Source organism: Nelumbo nucifera, chromosome 1 (assembly GCF_055504915.1).
Source record: "Nelumbo nucifera cultivar China Antique chromosome 1, China Antique-T2T, whole genome shotgun sequence".
Taxonomy (NCBI): Eukaryota; Viridiplantae; Streptophyta; class Magnoliopsida; order Proteales; family Nelumbonaceae; genus Nelumbo; species Nelumbo nucifera.
Genome location: NC_142649.1, coordinates 210,295,215 through 210,314,156, shown reverse-complemented (window position 1 = coordinate 210,314,156; position 18,942 = coordinate 210,295,215). Strand labels below are relative to the sequence as shown.

Genomic DNA, 18,942 nt, shown 5'->3' with positions numbered 1-18,942 from the left:
TGGCTATCACAGCAGTTCTCCATGAAAGATCTTGGAGAAGCTTCATACATACTGGGTCTTCGACTCTATAGAGATAGATCGAAGCGGATAATTGGATTATCCCAGGCTGCTTACATTGACAAAATTGTCAAAAGATACAGCATGGAAAACTCCAAGAAAGGAAACGTTCCTTTCAGGCACGGAGTCACTCTCTCCAAGAAGATGTCTCCCAAGACTTCTGAGGAGATTGAGAGCATGAGAGACGTTCCCTATGCCTCAGCTGTGGGGAGCATCATGTATGCCATGTTGTGCACTCGCCCGGACATAGCTCAGGCGGTGAGTGTGGTAAGCAGATTCCAGGCAAACCCAGGACAGGAGCATTGGACTGCTGTGAAGAACATACTCAAATACCTTCGAAGGACGAAAGAGTTTTGTCTGGTATTCGATGGTAGTTCACTGCAAGTTCTAGGGTATACCGATGCCGATTTCCAGTCGGATCCAGATGATAGAAAGTCTACATCTGGGTATGTTTTCACGATAGGATCGTGTGCTGTTTGCTGGAAAAGCAGCAAACAGGGGTCCACTGCAGACTCCACAACCGAGGCCGAGTACATTGCCGCAAGTGAAGCTGCCAAGGAAGCCGTGTGGATGAAGAAATTTATACACGAATTGGGAGCGATTCCATCCAGCACATCACCCATCCCGTTGTTGTGTGACAACAATGGAGCGATCGCCCAGGCTAAAGAGCCTCGGGCCCACTCGAAGTCAAAGCACATCGAGAGGAAGTACCATGTACTGCGGGAGATCGTTGGTAGAGGGGACGTCCTAATTCAAAAGGTAGCATCAGCGGATAATGTGGCAGACCCATTGACTAAGCCACTGACACAGAAGGTGTTTGAGAAACACGTGGAAAGTATGGGACTCCGGCTTGTACCAGATTGGACCTAAGTGCAAGTGGGAGCTGTTAGACAGTTTTGTATGCCCTTAGCTTCAATTATTTTGATGTACTTTTGTTATTTAGTGGAAATATATAAAGTGCATGTTTGATTCATGTTGTTTGGTTTAATTCTGTGTAAAACCCTAAAACTGGACATTTGTAGAGACTCATGTTAGTTTTAAATGTTCACAGCCGTTGGATAAGTCTGGGGAGATTTATCCTGCCAAGGCTGATACTGGTGTGCCACCATGTGTTGGGATGGCCTGTCTCAGCCCTCAGGGTAAGACCCGAGGCACATACAGCATGGGATTACTTGAATCCTTGAATCGGACCAGATTTCCAGTCTTGCCCTGGACCTTGGAGATAGATGGGCAAAACTGGAAAGTTACACCTGACCCCTAGACTCGATTATGACACTTCACTAGGTGCTGGATCAGGCTGCCTTTGATATGCCAATCAGTGAGATCCATAGTGGGGATCAAAACCTGGGTATGTTGGGGCAGTTTGAGAATTCATCTGAGTGGGTGGTCATAGTGACAGAATCAGCCACTTTGTCGGACAAAGGGTAATGATCGGGAATGCACTCTCTCTGATGGAAACCAAACTGCCGGCAGTTGATTTCAATCGTTGGAATTTTGTTTTTGCAAAATTAATATATTTACATATATATGTACGGTTTCAAAATGTTTGCAAATGGTTTTAATTCCCGGGATCCATGTGAGAGGAGAGTGCGGCACTGTTCCTTGCAGCCGAGGGAGAGGTCCTCTCTTGTCGGGCAGTGCTTGATCATTAAGGGCTGAGAGGTTAAGTGTAAGACCATTTAGGATAATACCTGATGGGCTAATCTTGCACCTGCCCACAGTCCCTGGGTTTTTATAAGATGGCTTGGCCCAGGGACCACTTAATGTAAGTGTTGGGCCCATAGGGTTCATACGATGGACTCAAGGGGTTCATTGAGATTTTCAGTGAATTTGGCTGGGCCTTGTATTAAAGGCTGGGCCGAACTCATGTGGCTGGTGTGTAGATCAATGCTTGGGTCCCACGCCATACAAAGAAGCCCAACTGGGCAGCAGATTGGAAACTAATTAAACACTGAATACTTAATGGGCCAAAAGCCCATTTCGAGGTGGGCTGATATGATCACCCATCAATGGGGCGAATTTGAGATTGAAGTTAGCAAAAAGGATTGGGCTCTTAGCCTTATCCACTCTTAGAGACCAAATTCAAATCAGATTTGAATCTGGTAACCTCCTGATAAGATCAGGAGTAAGCTAACTCTATCTGGGAAAGGGGTTAAGATTATCCCCTATCCAAATACTGATTTGGATTGGGATAACTCCTAATTAGGAGATTTCTTAATCAAGAAGAAAAGAGAGGAGATTTTCGAATGAACCAAGACAGGGAAATCAGATTTCGATCCAAGAGGTTCTGGTAAGCAAGAAAGGTTCCTGCGAATTGAGATTAGATCTCATTCTCTCCAGAAAAGAAAACAGTTCAGCCTTTTCGTTTCTGGAAATCTCCTCCTGCCGCCGCCATCTGCATTGTTGCAAGATTTGATCTTTGCAGAAAAGAAAGTCAAGAAACCAGTTCTTGACATCAGTCTTGCAAGAAAGACTGAAAGAATTCAGTGTTTAGTACATCCAGGGGATTCTTGTGAAGGATCCAGTGTGTAGGACGCACCCTGCTGGTTCTGTTCCATCCACAGCTGTGTCATCTTCAGCAGGGACAGATCTTGGAGCATTCTTTGGGCGTGAACACCAACTTTGGGAGATACTGCTTCTCCGGATCAGGTATAATCCTCCCATTTATCTTTTGGTACAGATCTGGTTTGATTAGGGTTCAAGTAGATCCTTGAATATTGTATTCTAAATTCAGGGAATATGATTCCCAGTTGGGAGAAGGTAGGAAATTTTTGAAATTCGCCCCACCCATTCTGCAACCTTTATGGCGTCCATCAGATGGATCCTACCATTCTTTCACAATCAAGGCATTGAACTTCGATATGAAGACTGTAGGTGAAAAGCGAATGCTACAACTTAATGAGTTAGATGAGATTAGACTGCAGGCATATGAGAATGCCAGGCTATACAAGGAGAAGACAAAGAGATGGCATGATGTGCATATTGTTCAGGAGGACTTCTAGGTAGGTAATTTGGTTTTGTTGTTTAACTTTCGTTTGAAATTGTTTCCAGGAAAGCTGAAGTCGAGATGGAGTGGACCGTTCACAATCACTCAGGCATTTTCTCATGGTGCTCTTGAATTGGAAAACTTGAAAGGAGAGCGTTTTAAGGTGAATGGTCACCATTGCAAGCCATACCTTCAGGGTGAAATGCTTAGAGAAAGGGAGATAGTGTCCCTTATTGAGCTCGTTTGATACTGCCATGCACGGGAGTTTCCATTTCTGATTATGTATTTGTCAATAGGGACAATGCCATGCATAAGTGTGGGGGGGGGGGGGATTAGGTGTGATGTTTAATTAATTGCAGCAGTCTTTTCTTTTGAATTTCTCTAGGCAAAATTTTTGCAGAAATTGTGTGAACTATGTTCGGTATTAATAGTGTTAATCTTTTTCAGAGTCAATGAAAGAATGCTAGTCATGCTATTTTTAGGACGTATCAAGTTAAAAGAATTTAGGGTGAATTCACTAAGTTGTAATGTAAAGTGCATAAATTTAGGAAATCAATTTGGTGTGTATGATACTTTTGAGATGCAGATTAATGGGTAGTTTGGCAAGGTAGCTGATGAATGAAATTACATTTACTCCTTTGGATGCTATTCATTGTAATTGTAATGGAAGTCAAATTATTTAATTCAGAGACATGATTTAAGGTCAATTAAATTAAAATGTGTCTACTCCAATGTTTTTGGTTGCTTAGTAACCGGGAATCTTCATCATAAATGTTGATTTTCACGTAAAACGGTGACTGAGAATAAGAGTATGCAAAGCATTCTAAGTATATTATATGTTGAGTAACCAGGTGCATTCGTTACCCACGTTTGTATTTGTGTCAAAAGGAATTTTAATAACTTAGGAAAGAATAAAATGCCCCACAAGTGGTGTGTAAAAAGCTTAAGAGAGTTGACTTTAATGATCTCATGTGACTCTATGCTATTTAGTTGGTAAAATCCATGGCATTTGAATTTGCATTTGTAATTTCATTTATTGACAATCTAGTTGAGGTGCTTATTATGAAGTGTTTATAAAGTGTTCATATACTCATATTGATGTCTGTTGAATTTTTTTGAATTTACATTGTGAGTTGGTGATTTATCCTGGATTTCGTTGACTTGTGTGCTCTTAATTAAAACATGGGCAGTGCATTGGTGAGACTCTTGTGATTAACATAGTGAACCAAGCATAGTTGTGTTTAACAACTTTTAGTATTAGTTGTGCTTAATATGAATCGAGCATAGTTGTGCTTATTATGAACCGAGCATTGTGAACCGAACATAGTGAACCAATTATAAGTAGTCTACAATGATCATGAGAGTTCAACAAAACTTTTAGTATTAGTTGCCAACCTGGCTCAACCATTTTCCTTTATCCAAACTTAGAGTCTAGATGACCGATCACTTGATTTGTGTCCTTGTTACTTGGGGACAAGTAACAATTCAAGTGTGGGGGAATTTGATAAGCTTAAGTTATTCATAAGAACTTGGGGTCTTTTTAGGTTTAATTGTTGAGATTCTAGGGTTAATTTGGGTATTTATGAGTCAGTTAATGCATTCGGATGTTTTGTCACTTTTCAGGTAACTAATCGCCAAAGATGAAGGTTCTGGGCCAATTTGGGACAATCTAGGTGAAAAGGGCAGCACTTCGGCCCACAAAGAAGCAAGACCCAACTAAAAATCAAAAGAACAGCAGTTCAACCCACCAAAAGCAGCAGCCCAATTCATAGCCCTAGAGGGGAGAAAGGCGGCTGCCTTTAGAGAAGAAGAAATGTATAAAAAGAAAAGAAAAAGAAAGGATTAAGGTTCGAACCCCAAAAAGAAAATTGAAGAAGAGGAATTGCTAGAGAAAAGAGAGGGCTGCTGAATGCGAATTGGAGAAGGAACACAACAAGGAGATCGAAGATTGATGCAAAGATTCATAAATTGTCTTCTTCTTTGGTTCTCCAATTTGATAATCTAGATTCGATTAGGATTTCTTGAGGTTTCTCTATTGAATCTTTCTTCTTTGGGTAATTGGCGTTTGGGAATGGGTTAAACTCCCACCCCTCAATTGTTTATCCCATTTGAATGTTTAATATAACTCTGAAATCTGCATGTGCTTATCCGTACTTCTCTCTCTATATATGCACCAGATATGGAGCTTTTGCCATCATGGCCTTAGCCATATCAAAAAGATAGACGGTCAAAACAAATAGACTGGTCTACATCATCGGCAAATTGACCGCCTACAGTACAGAGCAGCCAGCCGGTACAGAACAGGTCATCATTCATTGACGTCCCTATTTGGTTGGAAATTGAACAATTCATGCCAGGTATTCCTATTCTCAATTCAAGTCCTCTGGCTGGCTCTCCTTTGTTGTTATCGCCGCATCCACACGCTATCACAAACCTACCTATACTTTTGGACTTTTTGGTAATTTCATTATCATTTAATCAATGAGAGAAAAGGAGTCAAACGAATCCGTCGGCTAAGACTTATCCAAAACGTGCTTGAGAGTTGCCAAGTTGGGAGCTAGATATATAAAAAGGCTACTAGATATAGATCAATCAAACACACCTTACATCCAAAACTTGTTCGAAGAGCTTAGCTTTTAATTTGTTTATTTGCATCAATTTTGAATTAACAAGATGATGACTGCGCGTGTAACTAACGAGATGGAAGTAGGGGTGCCTGCAGATGATGTGTGGGCTGTGTATGGCTCGCCCGATCTGCCCAAACTCTTCGTCCAACTTATGCCCCAAGTTTACAAGAGAAATGATGTTCTTGAGGGTGATGGAACGGTCGGCACTGTCATTCTCATTGAACTCGACGACGGTAATATATATATATATATATTCTTGCATTACCCTTTAATTTCTTCTTCTTTTCATCATTTTATTTATTGCATTAATGAATGAATTGAAATATTTCTTATTAACCCATGATGGTTTAATTTGATACTTAAATATAATTACTGTTTCATTCAGCGCTTCCAGAGCCACGTATATGGAAGGAGAAGTTCATAAAGATTGATCATCAAGAACGCGAGAAGTTGGTCCGAGTGATTGAAGGAGGATTTCTTGATATTGGGTTTCGTTCATTCGATATTATTTTCAAAGTCATAGAGAAAGACGCCTCCTCATGCATCATTCAATCCACCACTGCCTTTGAGCTCGACGACAAGTTTGAAGACAACGCTAACCGTATTACCGCTGGTACTTTGTGGTGGGTGGCCAAAGCAATTTCAAACTATGTCATACAGAACAAATCCAAATCCAAGGGCGACAACAACTAATCTATTTATTGGCGGAATTTTATGATTCTTGATTCCTGTAATTTATTTCTTCATTTCTTAGAAACAGTTAATAATTCCTCTATTAGATCTACTTCTCTCTGTTCAGTAGTTTTCGAGTCTGTGTCCGTCAAAAGTTTGTGTTCTCCTCTGTACGTGTTGATCGAGTAGTTCTCGGGTCTGTGTCTGTCAGATGTTTGTGTCCACATGTCGCCATTTACATAAAATGGTACTTTGATTTTGAGGCCAATGCCGTTCTTTGTGGTTGCAAGTTTTAATTTATTTTTCTAAAATATAAATGTAATTCAATAATTCGTTATGCATGTTTGAAAGCCAGCTGCATGTTCTATTATAGTTAGGAAAATAAACAACAAGTAGAAAAGCCAAACAAATTGAGAATGGTTCGATGGGATAGAGCCCTGTATTTATAGGTGAAGAAGTACACTTTGAGTACAACAATAGTTGGACAGAGTTAGATAACATTGAACTCTATCAGATAGAGTTTTTCTTAGATTTAAACTCTATCTGATAGGATCTATCTAGTTAGTTGAGTGCTATCTCAATCTAGATAGAGTTACATCTGTAGATGGAGATCAATCTGATGATGACATGGCAGCTCCTGATGATGTGGCAATAGGGTTATCCTCAATAATTGTTCAGGTTCACATCCCTCCATCGTGAAATTAAATAAACTAATAAACTGTAATATAGGCATTATACTGACAGGATGAGCTAAAGTTTGGAAAACTAGGTGGCGTTTGATAAATTTCAGAGATTGGAGAACTGATCCAACCCAAACAACTAAAATTTTAAGAGCCTCTTTGAAAAGTTAAAAAACATATATATACTGCTTTTCAGATTTCAAAGGGAAATAATAGCTTTTCTTTTTATTTTCAGACTTAAATTTCAATTCGACGTAATCAAACGCCACCTTAATTAATTGCATCTCAATAAGAAGATTCATCAAAAAAAAATTAGGTTAAATAAATTAAACTATGTCAACCCAACTTACCGTGTTTATCACTCATTGGCTAAAAAATTAAGGCACTAAAATGAATATATGCGTTGTTTAAGTGCCTTAATATTGGGGCCAATTAGTGATGAACATTGTTTTGAAAAATGGTTGAACCATCTGCTCCGGAACCAGTCATGTCTCTGGGTCCTTTTTGGACTGGACCACTTTTATGAAAAATAATAACGTTGAATTGGTCAGAGAACCACTAACCTAGGTGGTTGAACCACCAAACTGTTCGACCCAATCAATGGTTTGTTGTTTAATAAAAAAATATTTTTAAAGAAGGACTAAGAGAGAAAAGAGGAGATCAAAAGATGGGGGAGGGACTGAGAGTCTGATAGAGGACCTCAAATCTAAGCTCAGTGATATTTGTGTGTGAGAGAGAGAGAGAGAGAGAGAGGGGGAGAGAGGGAGAGAGAGAGAGAAGTGAGATATGAAATTAGAGAAAGAGAGACATCCAAAAGGGCTGGAGAGAGACATTGCCAATAACATTTCTATTGCCACCATCACTATTATCATGATCGGTGAACATCGCCTCCTCTTCCTTCTTCTTCTTCTTCATCCTTCCTTCCCTCCTTTCATTCCTTCATTCCTTTATTTCTTAATTTCATTCGCTTTTTATTTCTTTCCTTTCTTTCTTTCTGAGCTGACAACTACCAATCTCTTTCTTTTCTCAAACCCTTCTACCCTAATATTGCAATCCAAGGGTTAAATACATCAAACCACTTGAACTGTTTGACCCAGGCAGTCGAACTGCTGATACAAGAATCGGTGGTCAAAGCGGTTTCATTTTTGGGTCGGTTTTTAAATCCTTGGTGATGAACATGGTAGGGTATTCATCAGGTCTACTATACTCCACCCCTCATTCAATTGACAGGATTATTTTTTGGAGGTTCGTGTCTGATATTAAGGCCATGTGTAGTTCATCACATGAGCCATAGGTACCAATCAAGTTGGATTGGATTGGGCTTGATGAAATTAATGCAAACCAAACCCAAGGCTTGGGTACCAACTTAAACACAATCAATGCAATGAGTCCATCCTAACATAATCTAGCCCTACAATGTGTAACCCTAAAGCAAAAGTAGTAACCGTATCTTCACCCCCTCACAAATAAGCCCATCAGGCTTGAAGTGTGGACAAGCACAACCCACCCATACCTTCTACTAAAATTTAATTAATCAAAATGGGGGCAGTGAGGATGAAACACTATACTATTTGGTCCAATAGGCTTGGATACTATCTTAACAAGGAACCATTCAACCTAAAAGCTTAAGTTGTTAGGTGAGGACATTGAATAGGATTTTATTCTTTGACACACCCTTCATGCCAAAACCTATTTGGCTTCAAGCATGGACAAACAATGGCCTACCAATAGCATTGTACTAAAATTTAATTAATTATAATGGGCACGTTGAGGATCAAACAGTGAATGAAGGGACATCATCTAACACCTTAAGCACATAAAAAAATAATCCACTAAAAATCAAAAGGAGATTACAAGAATAAAAAACAATGAAACCAAAGAACAACATTGTTCTCTACGAAAAACACCCCTCTAACCTCAAGAAGTCCCTTAACATTATCCAAAAATTACAACTAAGAATAAGAACACTAGGAGGTGGGACTGGGAGAGATTCCTCTAGAGCAATGACATTTTAGGCCCAATTTGAAAGGGTAAATTATAAATAGGTACCCTATACTTTGGGGGTAGTGACAAATAGACACCCTGAACATTAAATTTCAACACTTGAGTACCCTGAACACTAAAAATTAGATACTTGGGTCCATCCATTAGTATTCCGTCAATTAAACATTAAATAATGCCAAAAATACCCTTCCAGTATATTTTTTGGAATCAATCTATAGTGTAAAATCATCACTACAGAATGTTGTCATTGGAAAATTTGAATATGTTATTTTCTATCTATGTGAGAACATCATCATGGGGAGATGTTCAACTATTTGAGAATGTTCTCAGAAAAACATGAGAAGACTATTTTTGGCATTATATAATATTTAACTAATGGAATACCAGGTGAAGGAAAGTGTGTATTTTTTAAAGTTCAAGGTACTTAGTTGTCACTACCCCGATGTAGAGGGTACCTATCTGTAAGTTACCCAATTTTAAAAGAGCAATTGTCACTAAACAAGGTTCTCTCGATGTTCGATGTTGAGACCTAGGATCAAGTTCTACTACCACTAGGGTTTGGAGTTATGGGTTTTAGGGACGAGCAAGCCCCCCTCCCAAGTAGCCCCATGCAAATAATAATAATAATAATAATAATAATTGTTGTTGTTGTTGTTGTTGTATGTTGTTAGGACTATTTAGATCAAATGCAATGCAACACTTGTTATAATTAATTATCATAAATGTTTTAATTGTTTACTAGATATAAAGCACCTATTAGTCTATTACATATCAGTTGTTTTGTTGAAGCTTAGGTCTATCTAATTTTGGGTTGATCATACAATATTTCATTCCTTATAAGAAGTTCTAGACCATTACCATTTTTTCCTTTTTGTTTCTTTGACACCATGGGGCTACAAAGTGAACAGGGGTAGACCATCCCACAAAACCCATAACTCCCAACCCAAATGCAAGGAGGACATAAGCACCTCGCATATGCATTAGGGACTCAATCAAAAGTGATGGTGCACGATCTGGAGCTCCTACCTGGATGACAGCTTGGACGTCGATTGCTTGGCTAGTGAGCCGAGCTATAAGAAAAAAAGCACAGAGACACGAGGTCGATAACCCAATGTGGTCACTCCGATGCTTAAGTCAGTAGTTGATTTGTGAGAGAGCTCAAAACTTGAGAGTGAGAGCTAGAAGCAATAAATCACACGTACCTTATGCTTTGGGATAGGAACATATATAGTTGAGCTGACGTAGGTCTCATGGGACACCTCCGAGATCTATGGCGCGTGCTGTTAGGAGTCTGTTCCACATCAGGAGGTGGACATCGTGCCATCGGATAAGGCTTATCACGTTTGCCCTATCCGGGCAGGATGAGGATAAGGCTTACGGTCGTGCAATGTGATCCCGAAGGGCTTGGAGAAGGTTGGTAGGCTTATAGAAATCTGCTACATGTTACTTCGGTAGGTTTGATCGTCCCGAGCTGCTTGGGCTTCGATCATAGCTGAGGTGGTCCAGCCTACCGAGGTGGTCGAGGATGCTGAGTCATGCGCCTAGTCACCAGGTCCTGTCCACGTGTCCACTGTTTACTAGGTCGGGCCAAATCACCCCTCATCAATTCCTCCCCACTCCCCGTGCTAGGGGTCTTGACCTGGTGCGGGGAGGCCATGACGAGGTTGGGTCAATTTGGCCCGTCTTCCTTCGGGTTGGTATCCGGTTCGATGGTCAAACCCTGTTCAATCGAGGACCCAAATCGTGTACCAAGGACGCGCGAACATCACACGGATTCCAAACCCCGCAGACGTCAAAATGTGTGCTCAACTATTTTCGCCTCGAGAGGCATGCAATCGGTTTCTACAAAAACCATAGGATTGCATCGATCTGGACCGTCCAAGATTGGTTATCATGGCTATAAATAGGGACCTTGGGGTCCTATTTTTGTCACTTTTTTTTGGAGAGATTTGGGGCTCACGCTTTAGGTTCCAGTACGGTGGTGTCCACTCTTGTTTTCGAGGTCATTTTCTCTTCTTTTCGGGTAAGCTTTCTTTGCTCTAGTTTGTTTCCTTGTTCTAGTATGAGTAATAGTAGCTTTAGCTTCCTTAATGAAAATGAGTGTGACTAAGCTGAGGCAACCACCTCAGCTCGTGACTATGAGTCCGGTTCGGCTGAAGCAACCTCCTCGGCTCAAGAACATGAGGTCAGCGCAACAGAGTTGGCCACCTTGGCATGCCCAATAGACTCTATCCTAGCCAAAGATAGCCCTTTAGTTCGAGAGAGTAAGTCATTGTTAGACAGTTTTGTATGCCCTTAGCTTCAATCATTTTGATGTACTTTTGTTATTTAGTGGAAATAAATAAAGTGCATGTTTGATTCATGTTGTTTGGTTTAATTCTGTGTAAAACCCTAAAACTGGACATTTGTAGAGACTCATGTTAGTTTTAAATGTTCACAGCCGTTGGATAAGTCTGGGGAGATTTATCCTGCCAAGGCTGATACTGGTGTGCCACCAAGTGTTGGGATGGCCTGTCTCAGCCATCAGGGTAAGACCCGAGGCACATACAGCATGGGATTACTTGAATCCTTGAACGGACCAGATTTCCAGTCTTGCCCTGGACCTTGGAGATAGATGGGCAAAACTGGAAAGTTACACCTGACCCCTAGACTCGATTATGACACTTCACTAGGTGCTGGATCAGGCTGCCTTTGATATGCCAATCAGTGAGATCCATAGTGGGGATCAAAACCTGGGTATGTTGGGGCAGTTTGAGAATTCATCTGAGTGGGTGGTCATAGTGACAGAATCAGCCACTTTGTCGGACAAAGGGTAATGATCGGGAATGCACTCTCTCTGATGGAAACCAAACTGCCGGCAGTTGATTTCAATCGTTGGAATTTTGTTTTTGCAAAATTAATATATTTACATATATATGTACGGTTTCAAAATGTTTGCAAATGGTTTTAATTCCCGGGATCCATATGAGAGGAGAGTGCGGCACTGTTCCTTGCAGCCGAGGGAGAGGTCCTCTCTTGTCGGGCAGTGCTTGATCATTAAGGGCTGAGAGGTTAAGTGTAAGACCATTTAGGATAATACCTGATGGGCTAATCTTGCACCTGCCCACAGTCCCTGGGTTTTTATAAGATGGCTTGGCCCAGGGACCACTTAATGTAAGTGTTGGGCCCATAGGGTTCATACGATGGACTCAAGGGGTTCATTGAGATTTTCAGTGAATTTGGCTGGGCCTTGTATTAAAGGCTGGGCCGAACCCATGTGGCTGGTGTGTAGATCAATGCTTGGGTCCCACGCCATACAAAGAAGCCCAACTGGGCAGCAGATTGGAAACTAATTAAACACTGAATACTTAATGGGCCAAAAGCCCATTTCGAAGTGGGCTGATATGATCACCCATCAATGGGGCGAATTTGAGATTGAAGTTAGCAAAAAGGATTGGGCTCTTAGCCTTATCCACTCTTAGAGACCAAATTCAAATCAGATTTGAATCTGGTAACCTCCTGATAAGATCAGGAGTAAGCTAACTCTATCTGGGAAAGGGATTAAGATTATCCCCTATCCAAATACTGATTTGGATTGGGATAACTCCTAATTAGGAGATTTCTTAATCAAGAAGAAAAGAGATGAGATTTTCGAATGAACCAAGATAGGGAAATCAGATTTCGATCCAAGAGGTTCTGGTAAGCAAGAAAGGTTCCTGCGAATTGAGATTAGATCTCATTCTCTCCAGAAAAGAAAACAGTTCAGCCTTTTCGTTTCTGGAAATCTCCTCCTGCCGCCGCCATCTGCATTGTTGCAAGATTTGATCTTTGCAGAAAAGAAAGTCAAGAAACCAGTTCTTGACATCAGTCTTGCAAGAAAGACTGAAAGAATTCAGTGTTTAGTACATCCAGGGGATTCTTGTGAAGGATCCAGTGTGTAGGACGCACCCTGCTGGTTCTGTTCCATCCACAGCTATGTCATCTTCAGCAGGGACAGATCTTGGAGCATTCTTTGGGCGTGAACACCAACTTTGGGAGATACTGCTTCTCCGGATCAGGTATAATCCTCCCATTTATCTTTTGGTACAGATCTGGTTTGATTAGGGTTCAAGTAGATCCTTGAATATTGTATTTTAAATTTAGGGAATATGATTCCCAGTTGGGAGAAGGTAGGAAATTTTTGAAATTCGCCCCACCCATTCCGCAACCTTTATGGCGTCCATTAGATGGATCCTACCATTCTTTCAGTGGTATCAGAGCCACAGGTTCGAATCTTGAACCAAAAGAAAATCAGATCTGACCCTGCGCAGATGGATAGAAGGTGTTCTTTCAAGATTGCGCAGATTGTCTTCTTTTTTTTTTCAAGAAACTGTTTCTTGTTAAGGGCGATTGATCTGAAATTAATTTCTATTAAATCCAAAATTTATTTGGAATTGTTCTTTATTTATTTTGATTTAATGGACTGTTCAAACCTGGAGATCGCAGTGCAGTTTTAGCGCAGATGGTCTGCGCACCCTTTTTTCTTTTCTATTTATTTATTTCATTCAATTCGGTCTGTAAATAATTTTTTTTTTTATTTTTTAGACTGAATCTATAGGATTTGATCAAGAATGTAATTAATAGAAATAGGATTTCTGTTATTTTTCTTGATTAAAGAAGATGGAAGAAGATGGCGGCGCAGGAGATTTGCAGATGGAGAAATTGTTTTCTGCGATTTGCAGTTTATGAAACTGCAACCCTTGTGATTAACCTCTGTTTTGCAGGTGGTGCGAACAGTCCATAATTGTTTTGTGTTTGCTAGAAATCAAAACTATTAATTTCAGATCATTCAATAATTAATTCTTGAATTGAAAATCAGTTTTGGACCATTTCGGACTAGATTGGACCAAAACTGTTTGGACCGAATCTGGGTTTCGAAAGGGGCTGTTCTCAGTCCAATTGTCTCACACTTTTGTTCCAAATCTGATGTGCAATTACAGGGATTAATTCGGCCCACCTGTAAAGCCCAGTTTTAAAGGGTTAAAACTGCAAAACCCCATTATTGTGAGATGAGCTGTATGGGCCGAACTGCTATCTGCGATTCAGCCCATACACCTAGTGGACATTAATCGTTAATGACTTGGTTTTTAAATGGGCCGTTGAATGGGCTTTACAGCAATTAATTGATTGGATCAATTCCTCCTTTACATGTGATGTTTGGATGTTTGATGTGCTGCGACCATGGGCCATAAGTACTTGGCCCGTGATGACTCGTTAGTGGCTCTTGCGCACACCATGGCTGAATGCACATCATTGCCATGGTGTCCCTGAAGGTCATTGGATGACCCCCTCTTTGCCTGGTGGGCCCCACAACCCTGAAAAGGGATGCGTACGGAACCCCTAGCCGATTAAGGCCCACCAGAAATCTGACTTTATGAAAGTCAGTGGGAGCCACTTTGGTTTGACCTAAATTAGAACTAGGCCGTAATTTTGTTCCCTCCAGCAAATATGAATGCAAGTGATAGGGAGATCCATATGATGGACTCTCTAAAGGCCTTCCGTCATTAGCACAATGATGGGTCCATCAGTAATGAGGAAACGCACCATAAAATTGGGCTATCCATTTGCTGTTGGATCTGTTAGAGTGTTTCATAAGATGATAGGGGCGTCATAGACCGATGTGGGAGGGGCTTCACCAGAAAATGGGAACTCTCTCACGGTACCTTGGCGTAACCTGAATATGATGGGTGTGCACTCACTGACAGAAGGGTTTACCTGAAAACGGCTCTGAACCTTGTCTGACAGAGGCCAAAGGGAAACTCATTTGATGAGTGGATATGATCCGTCACAGAAAGGTGGTGGGGTTATGCAGCTGAAACAGTTGGCTTCACGCACCCCATGTGATTTCCCACATTTCCAGAGACATTTCGTCGTCTCCGTCACTGAGATAGGAGGGAAATCTCAGAGATGAACAAATGGGAATGGAACATAGATTAAAAGCCATATCTATGTAGGTAAACATGAATCAAACTAAGGTTGTGGACTAATGATTTTGCTGTTTTATCAGAAAATGGCAAACGGTCAATTTGCAAAGCTTCTAGACGATAACAAGCTTAAGGGCCCAAACTATGCCGACTGGTACAGAAATCTTATGCTGGTCCTAACTTCTGAAAAGTTAGACAAGGTAGTGAAAAATCCTGCCCCGGAACGTCCGGGTGATAGGGCTTCTGAGGCCCGTAGGAGGGACTACCAAGATTGGGAGGATAAGAACTCCCTAGCCCGCTTCTTTGTCATTGCCTCATTAGACAACTCAATACAGAGGCAGTTCGATCAGATCGAACTTGCCAAGGACATATTGGACAGTCTAAGGACAATGTATGAGGAGCAGAACCGTTCTACTCGACAGAAGGTCCTGAAATTGTTCATGACCGCGCAGATGACCAAAGGGCAGAAAGTTCATGACCATTGTCTTCGGATGATGGGATACATCAACGAACTTGAAGCTCTTGGATCCGGGCTAGATCTTGGCACGCAAGTGGATGCCATCCTAAATTCTTTGCCCTCTTCCTTCAATGCGTTCACTATGAACTACAATATGAATAAACTGAATGTCAGCGTCCAGGAACTCAGCAATATGTTGCAGAGGGCCGAGGATTTACTCAAGAAGGATGAGCCTGTGGTTATGCTTGCTGAAGCTAACAAATCGGGCAAGAGAAAGAGAAAGGCAAAGAAGCCCCAGAAGAAGACTACCAAACCCAAGAAGCAGAAGAAGAACAAGGCATCTGATGTCTGTCACTTCTGCAAGCAGACCAGCCACTGGAAGAGGAACTGTCCTACCTACCTGGAATCTAAGAAAGGTAATATCGAAACTTGTGTCATAGAAACTAATATGTTAGTTACTTCTGTGTCCTGGTGTGTTGACTCCGGGGCTTCAACTCATGCGTGTAACTCACTGCAGGGGTTCAAAGTTAGCAGAAGGCTGAGTGAAGGTGAAGTGACACTGTTCTTGGGAACAACTGCAAGTGTTGCAGCTGCGGCAATAGGAACCGTAGAATTAGTTTTTAAAGAAGGAGTCCTTGTACTTAAAGATTGTCTTTATGTACAGAACTTGAGAAGGAATTTAATTTCTGTTTCAAAATTGTGTGCTGATGGATATACTGTTTACTTTAGTAATATGATTACTGTTAAACGGAATAATAAATTCATCGCATGCGGTGAGCTAGAGAACGGTCTCTATGTTCTGCATCCTTCTTTGGAAACTAACTTAACCGAAACTACGTCGGTCAAAAATCCCAAGAAAAGGACTCGTGATACAGTAAATCTCACGTGCCTCTGGCATTACCGACTTGGCCACATCGGTGTCGACCGAATCACAAGACTGGTAAAGGATGGTCCTTTGGATTTTCTAACTGTAGAAAATCTTCCCACTTGTGAACCTTGCCTCCAAGGTAAGATGACTAAGCGGCCATTTGACGGTAAGCCTGAAAGATGTGCAGGCACACTTGACCTAATACATACTGATGTATGTGGTCCCCTGAGTGTTAGGACACGGAATCAACACGTGTACTTCATCACCTTTACAGATGATTTTTCACGATATGGTTACGTGTACCTGATGAGACATAAGTCTGAATCATTTGAAAAGTTCAAAGAGTTCAGACAGGAAGTCGAGAAACAGTTAAGGAGAAAAATTAAGGCCCTTCGATCAGATCGAGGTGGCGAGTATCTCTCTGACGAATTCAGGGACTACTTAAAGGCCAATGGGATAGTGTCACAACTAGCTCCTCCTGCTACACCTCAACTCAACGGTGTTTCAGAGAGGAGAAATAGGACCTTGTTGGACATGGTCCGGTCACTTCTCGTACGCTCAGAATTACCCACATCCTTTTGGGGATACGCATTAGAGACTGCCATCTACGTGCTGAATAGGGTTCCAACCAAATCAGTTCCGAAAACTCCATATGAGCTTTGGACCGGAAGGAATCCAAGTGTGAGACACTTGAAGATTTGGAGTTGTCCTGCACACGTTAAAAGAACAAGTGCGGACAAGTTGGAATCTAAAACCAGCCGTTGCCTGTTTATAGGCTACCCAAAGGATTCGGTGGGTTATCTATTCTATGACCCAAGTGAGCAGAAAGTGTTCTGCAGTCGAAACGCCCGATTCTTAGAATCCGATTACATCCTGGACACCCATCGTCAGGAAATAGTTCTTGATGAGGAGAGCTCAGGAGCAGTGGGAGATGACCCACAAGTTCCAGGTAATGACCAACCTAGAAGGTCCACCCGGGTATCCAGACCACCAGTCCGATATGGTTATGACCAGGATAGTTACCTGGTGGAAGCCTTGACTAGTGAAGAGGATCCCGTGACTTACGCGGAAGCTATGTTAGACATAGACTCCCAGAAGTGGGTGGAGGCCATGAGAGCCGAGATGGACTCAATGGAGACCAATGGAGTCTGGACTCTAGTGGCTCCGCCCTCCGGGGTAAAAGCAATTGGTTGCAAATGGATCTACAAGAGGAAGAAGGGCCCCGATGGCAGGATTGAGACCTTTAAAGCTCGTTTGGTGGCGAAAGGGTATACTCAGAAAGAAGGCATCGACTATGAGGAAACCTTTTCACCGGTGGCCATGCTTAAATCCATTAGGATCCTGCTAGCTGTAGCAGCGTACCATGATTACGAGATTTGGCAAATGGATGTCAAAACAGCGTTCCTGAATGGAGATCTTAGTGAAGATATCTACATGCAGCAGCCGCAAGGCTTCATTGCTGCTGGTCAGGAACACATGGTATGTAAACTTAATAGATCCATATATGGACTTAAGCAGGCTTCTAGGAGTTGGAACATCCGTTTTGATTCTGCAGTCAAAACGTTTGACTTTGAACAGAATCCGGATAAGCCCTGTGTTTACAGGAAATCCAGTGAGACATCTCCAAGAAGATGTCTCCCAAGACTTCTGAGGAGATTGAGAGCATGAGAGACGTTCCCTATGCCTCAGCTGTGGGGAGCATCATGTATGCCATGTTGTGCACTCGCCCAGACATAGCTCAGGCGGTGAGTGTGGTAAGCAGATTCCAGGCAAACCCAGGACAGGAGCACTGGACTGCTGTGAAGAACATACTCAAATACCTTCGAAGGACGAAAGAGTTTTGTCTGGTATTCGATGGTAGTTCACTGCAAGTTCTAGGGTATACCGATGCCGATTTCCAGTCGGATCCAGATGATAGAAAGTCTACATCTGGGTATGTTTTCACGATAGGATCGTGTGCTGTTTGCTGGAAAAGCAGCAAACAGGGGTCCACTGCAGACTCCACAACCGAGGCCGAGTACATTGCCGCAAGTGAAGCTGCCAAGGAAGCCGTGTGGATGAAGAAATTCATACACGAATTGGGAGCGATTCCATCCAGCACATCACCCATCCCGTTGTTGTGTGACAACAATGGAGCGATCGCCCAGGCTAAAGAGCCTCGGGCCCACTCGAAGTCAAAGCACATCGAGAGGAAGTACCATGTACTGCGGGAGATCGTTGGTAGAGGGGACGTCCTAATTCAAAAGGTAGCATCAGCGGATAATGTGGCAGACCCATTGACTAAGCCACTGACACAGAAGGTGTTTGAGAAACACGTGGAAAGTATGGGACTCCGGCTTGTACCAGATTGGACCTAAGTGCAAGCGGGAGCTGTTAGATAGTTTTGTATGCCCTTAGCTTCAATCATTTTGATGTACTTTTGTTATTTAGTGGAAATAAATAAAGTGCATGTTTGATTCATGTTGTTTGGTTTAATTCTGTGTAAAACCCTAAAACTGGACATTTGTAGAGACTCATGTTAGTTTTAAATGTTCACAGCCGTTGGATAAGTCTGGGGAGATTTATCCTGCCAAGGCTGATACTGGTGTGCCACCAAGTGTTGGGATGGCCTGTCTCAGCCATCAGGGTAAGACCCGAGGCACATACAGC

General features: G+C 41.9%; 1 protein-coding gene and 1 pseudogene across 1 annotated transcript; both read left to right on the top strand.

Annotated features, from left to right (window-relative positions):
- LOC148804447 (uncharacterized) overlaps positions 1–18,942 on the top strand; it is a 150,998-nt pseudogene that overhangs the window by 17,595 nt on the left and 114,461 nt on the right.
- LOC148804453 (norbelladine synthase-like) lies at positions 5,625–6,610 on the top strand. Its single transcript, XM_088896061.1, has 2 exons — positions 5,625–5,903; positions 6,056–6,610. Exons 1-2 carry the CDS (start codon positions 5,717–5,719, stop codon positions 6,361–6,363), a joined length of 495 nt encoding a protein of 164 aa, XP_088752187.1. The 5' UTR covers positions 5,625–5,716; the 3' UTR covers positions 6,364–6,610.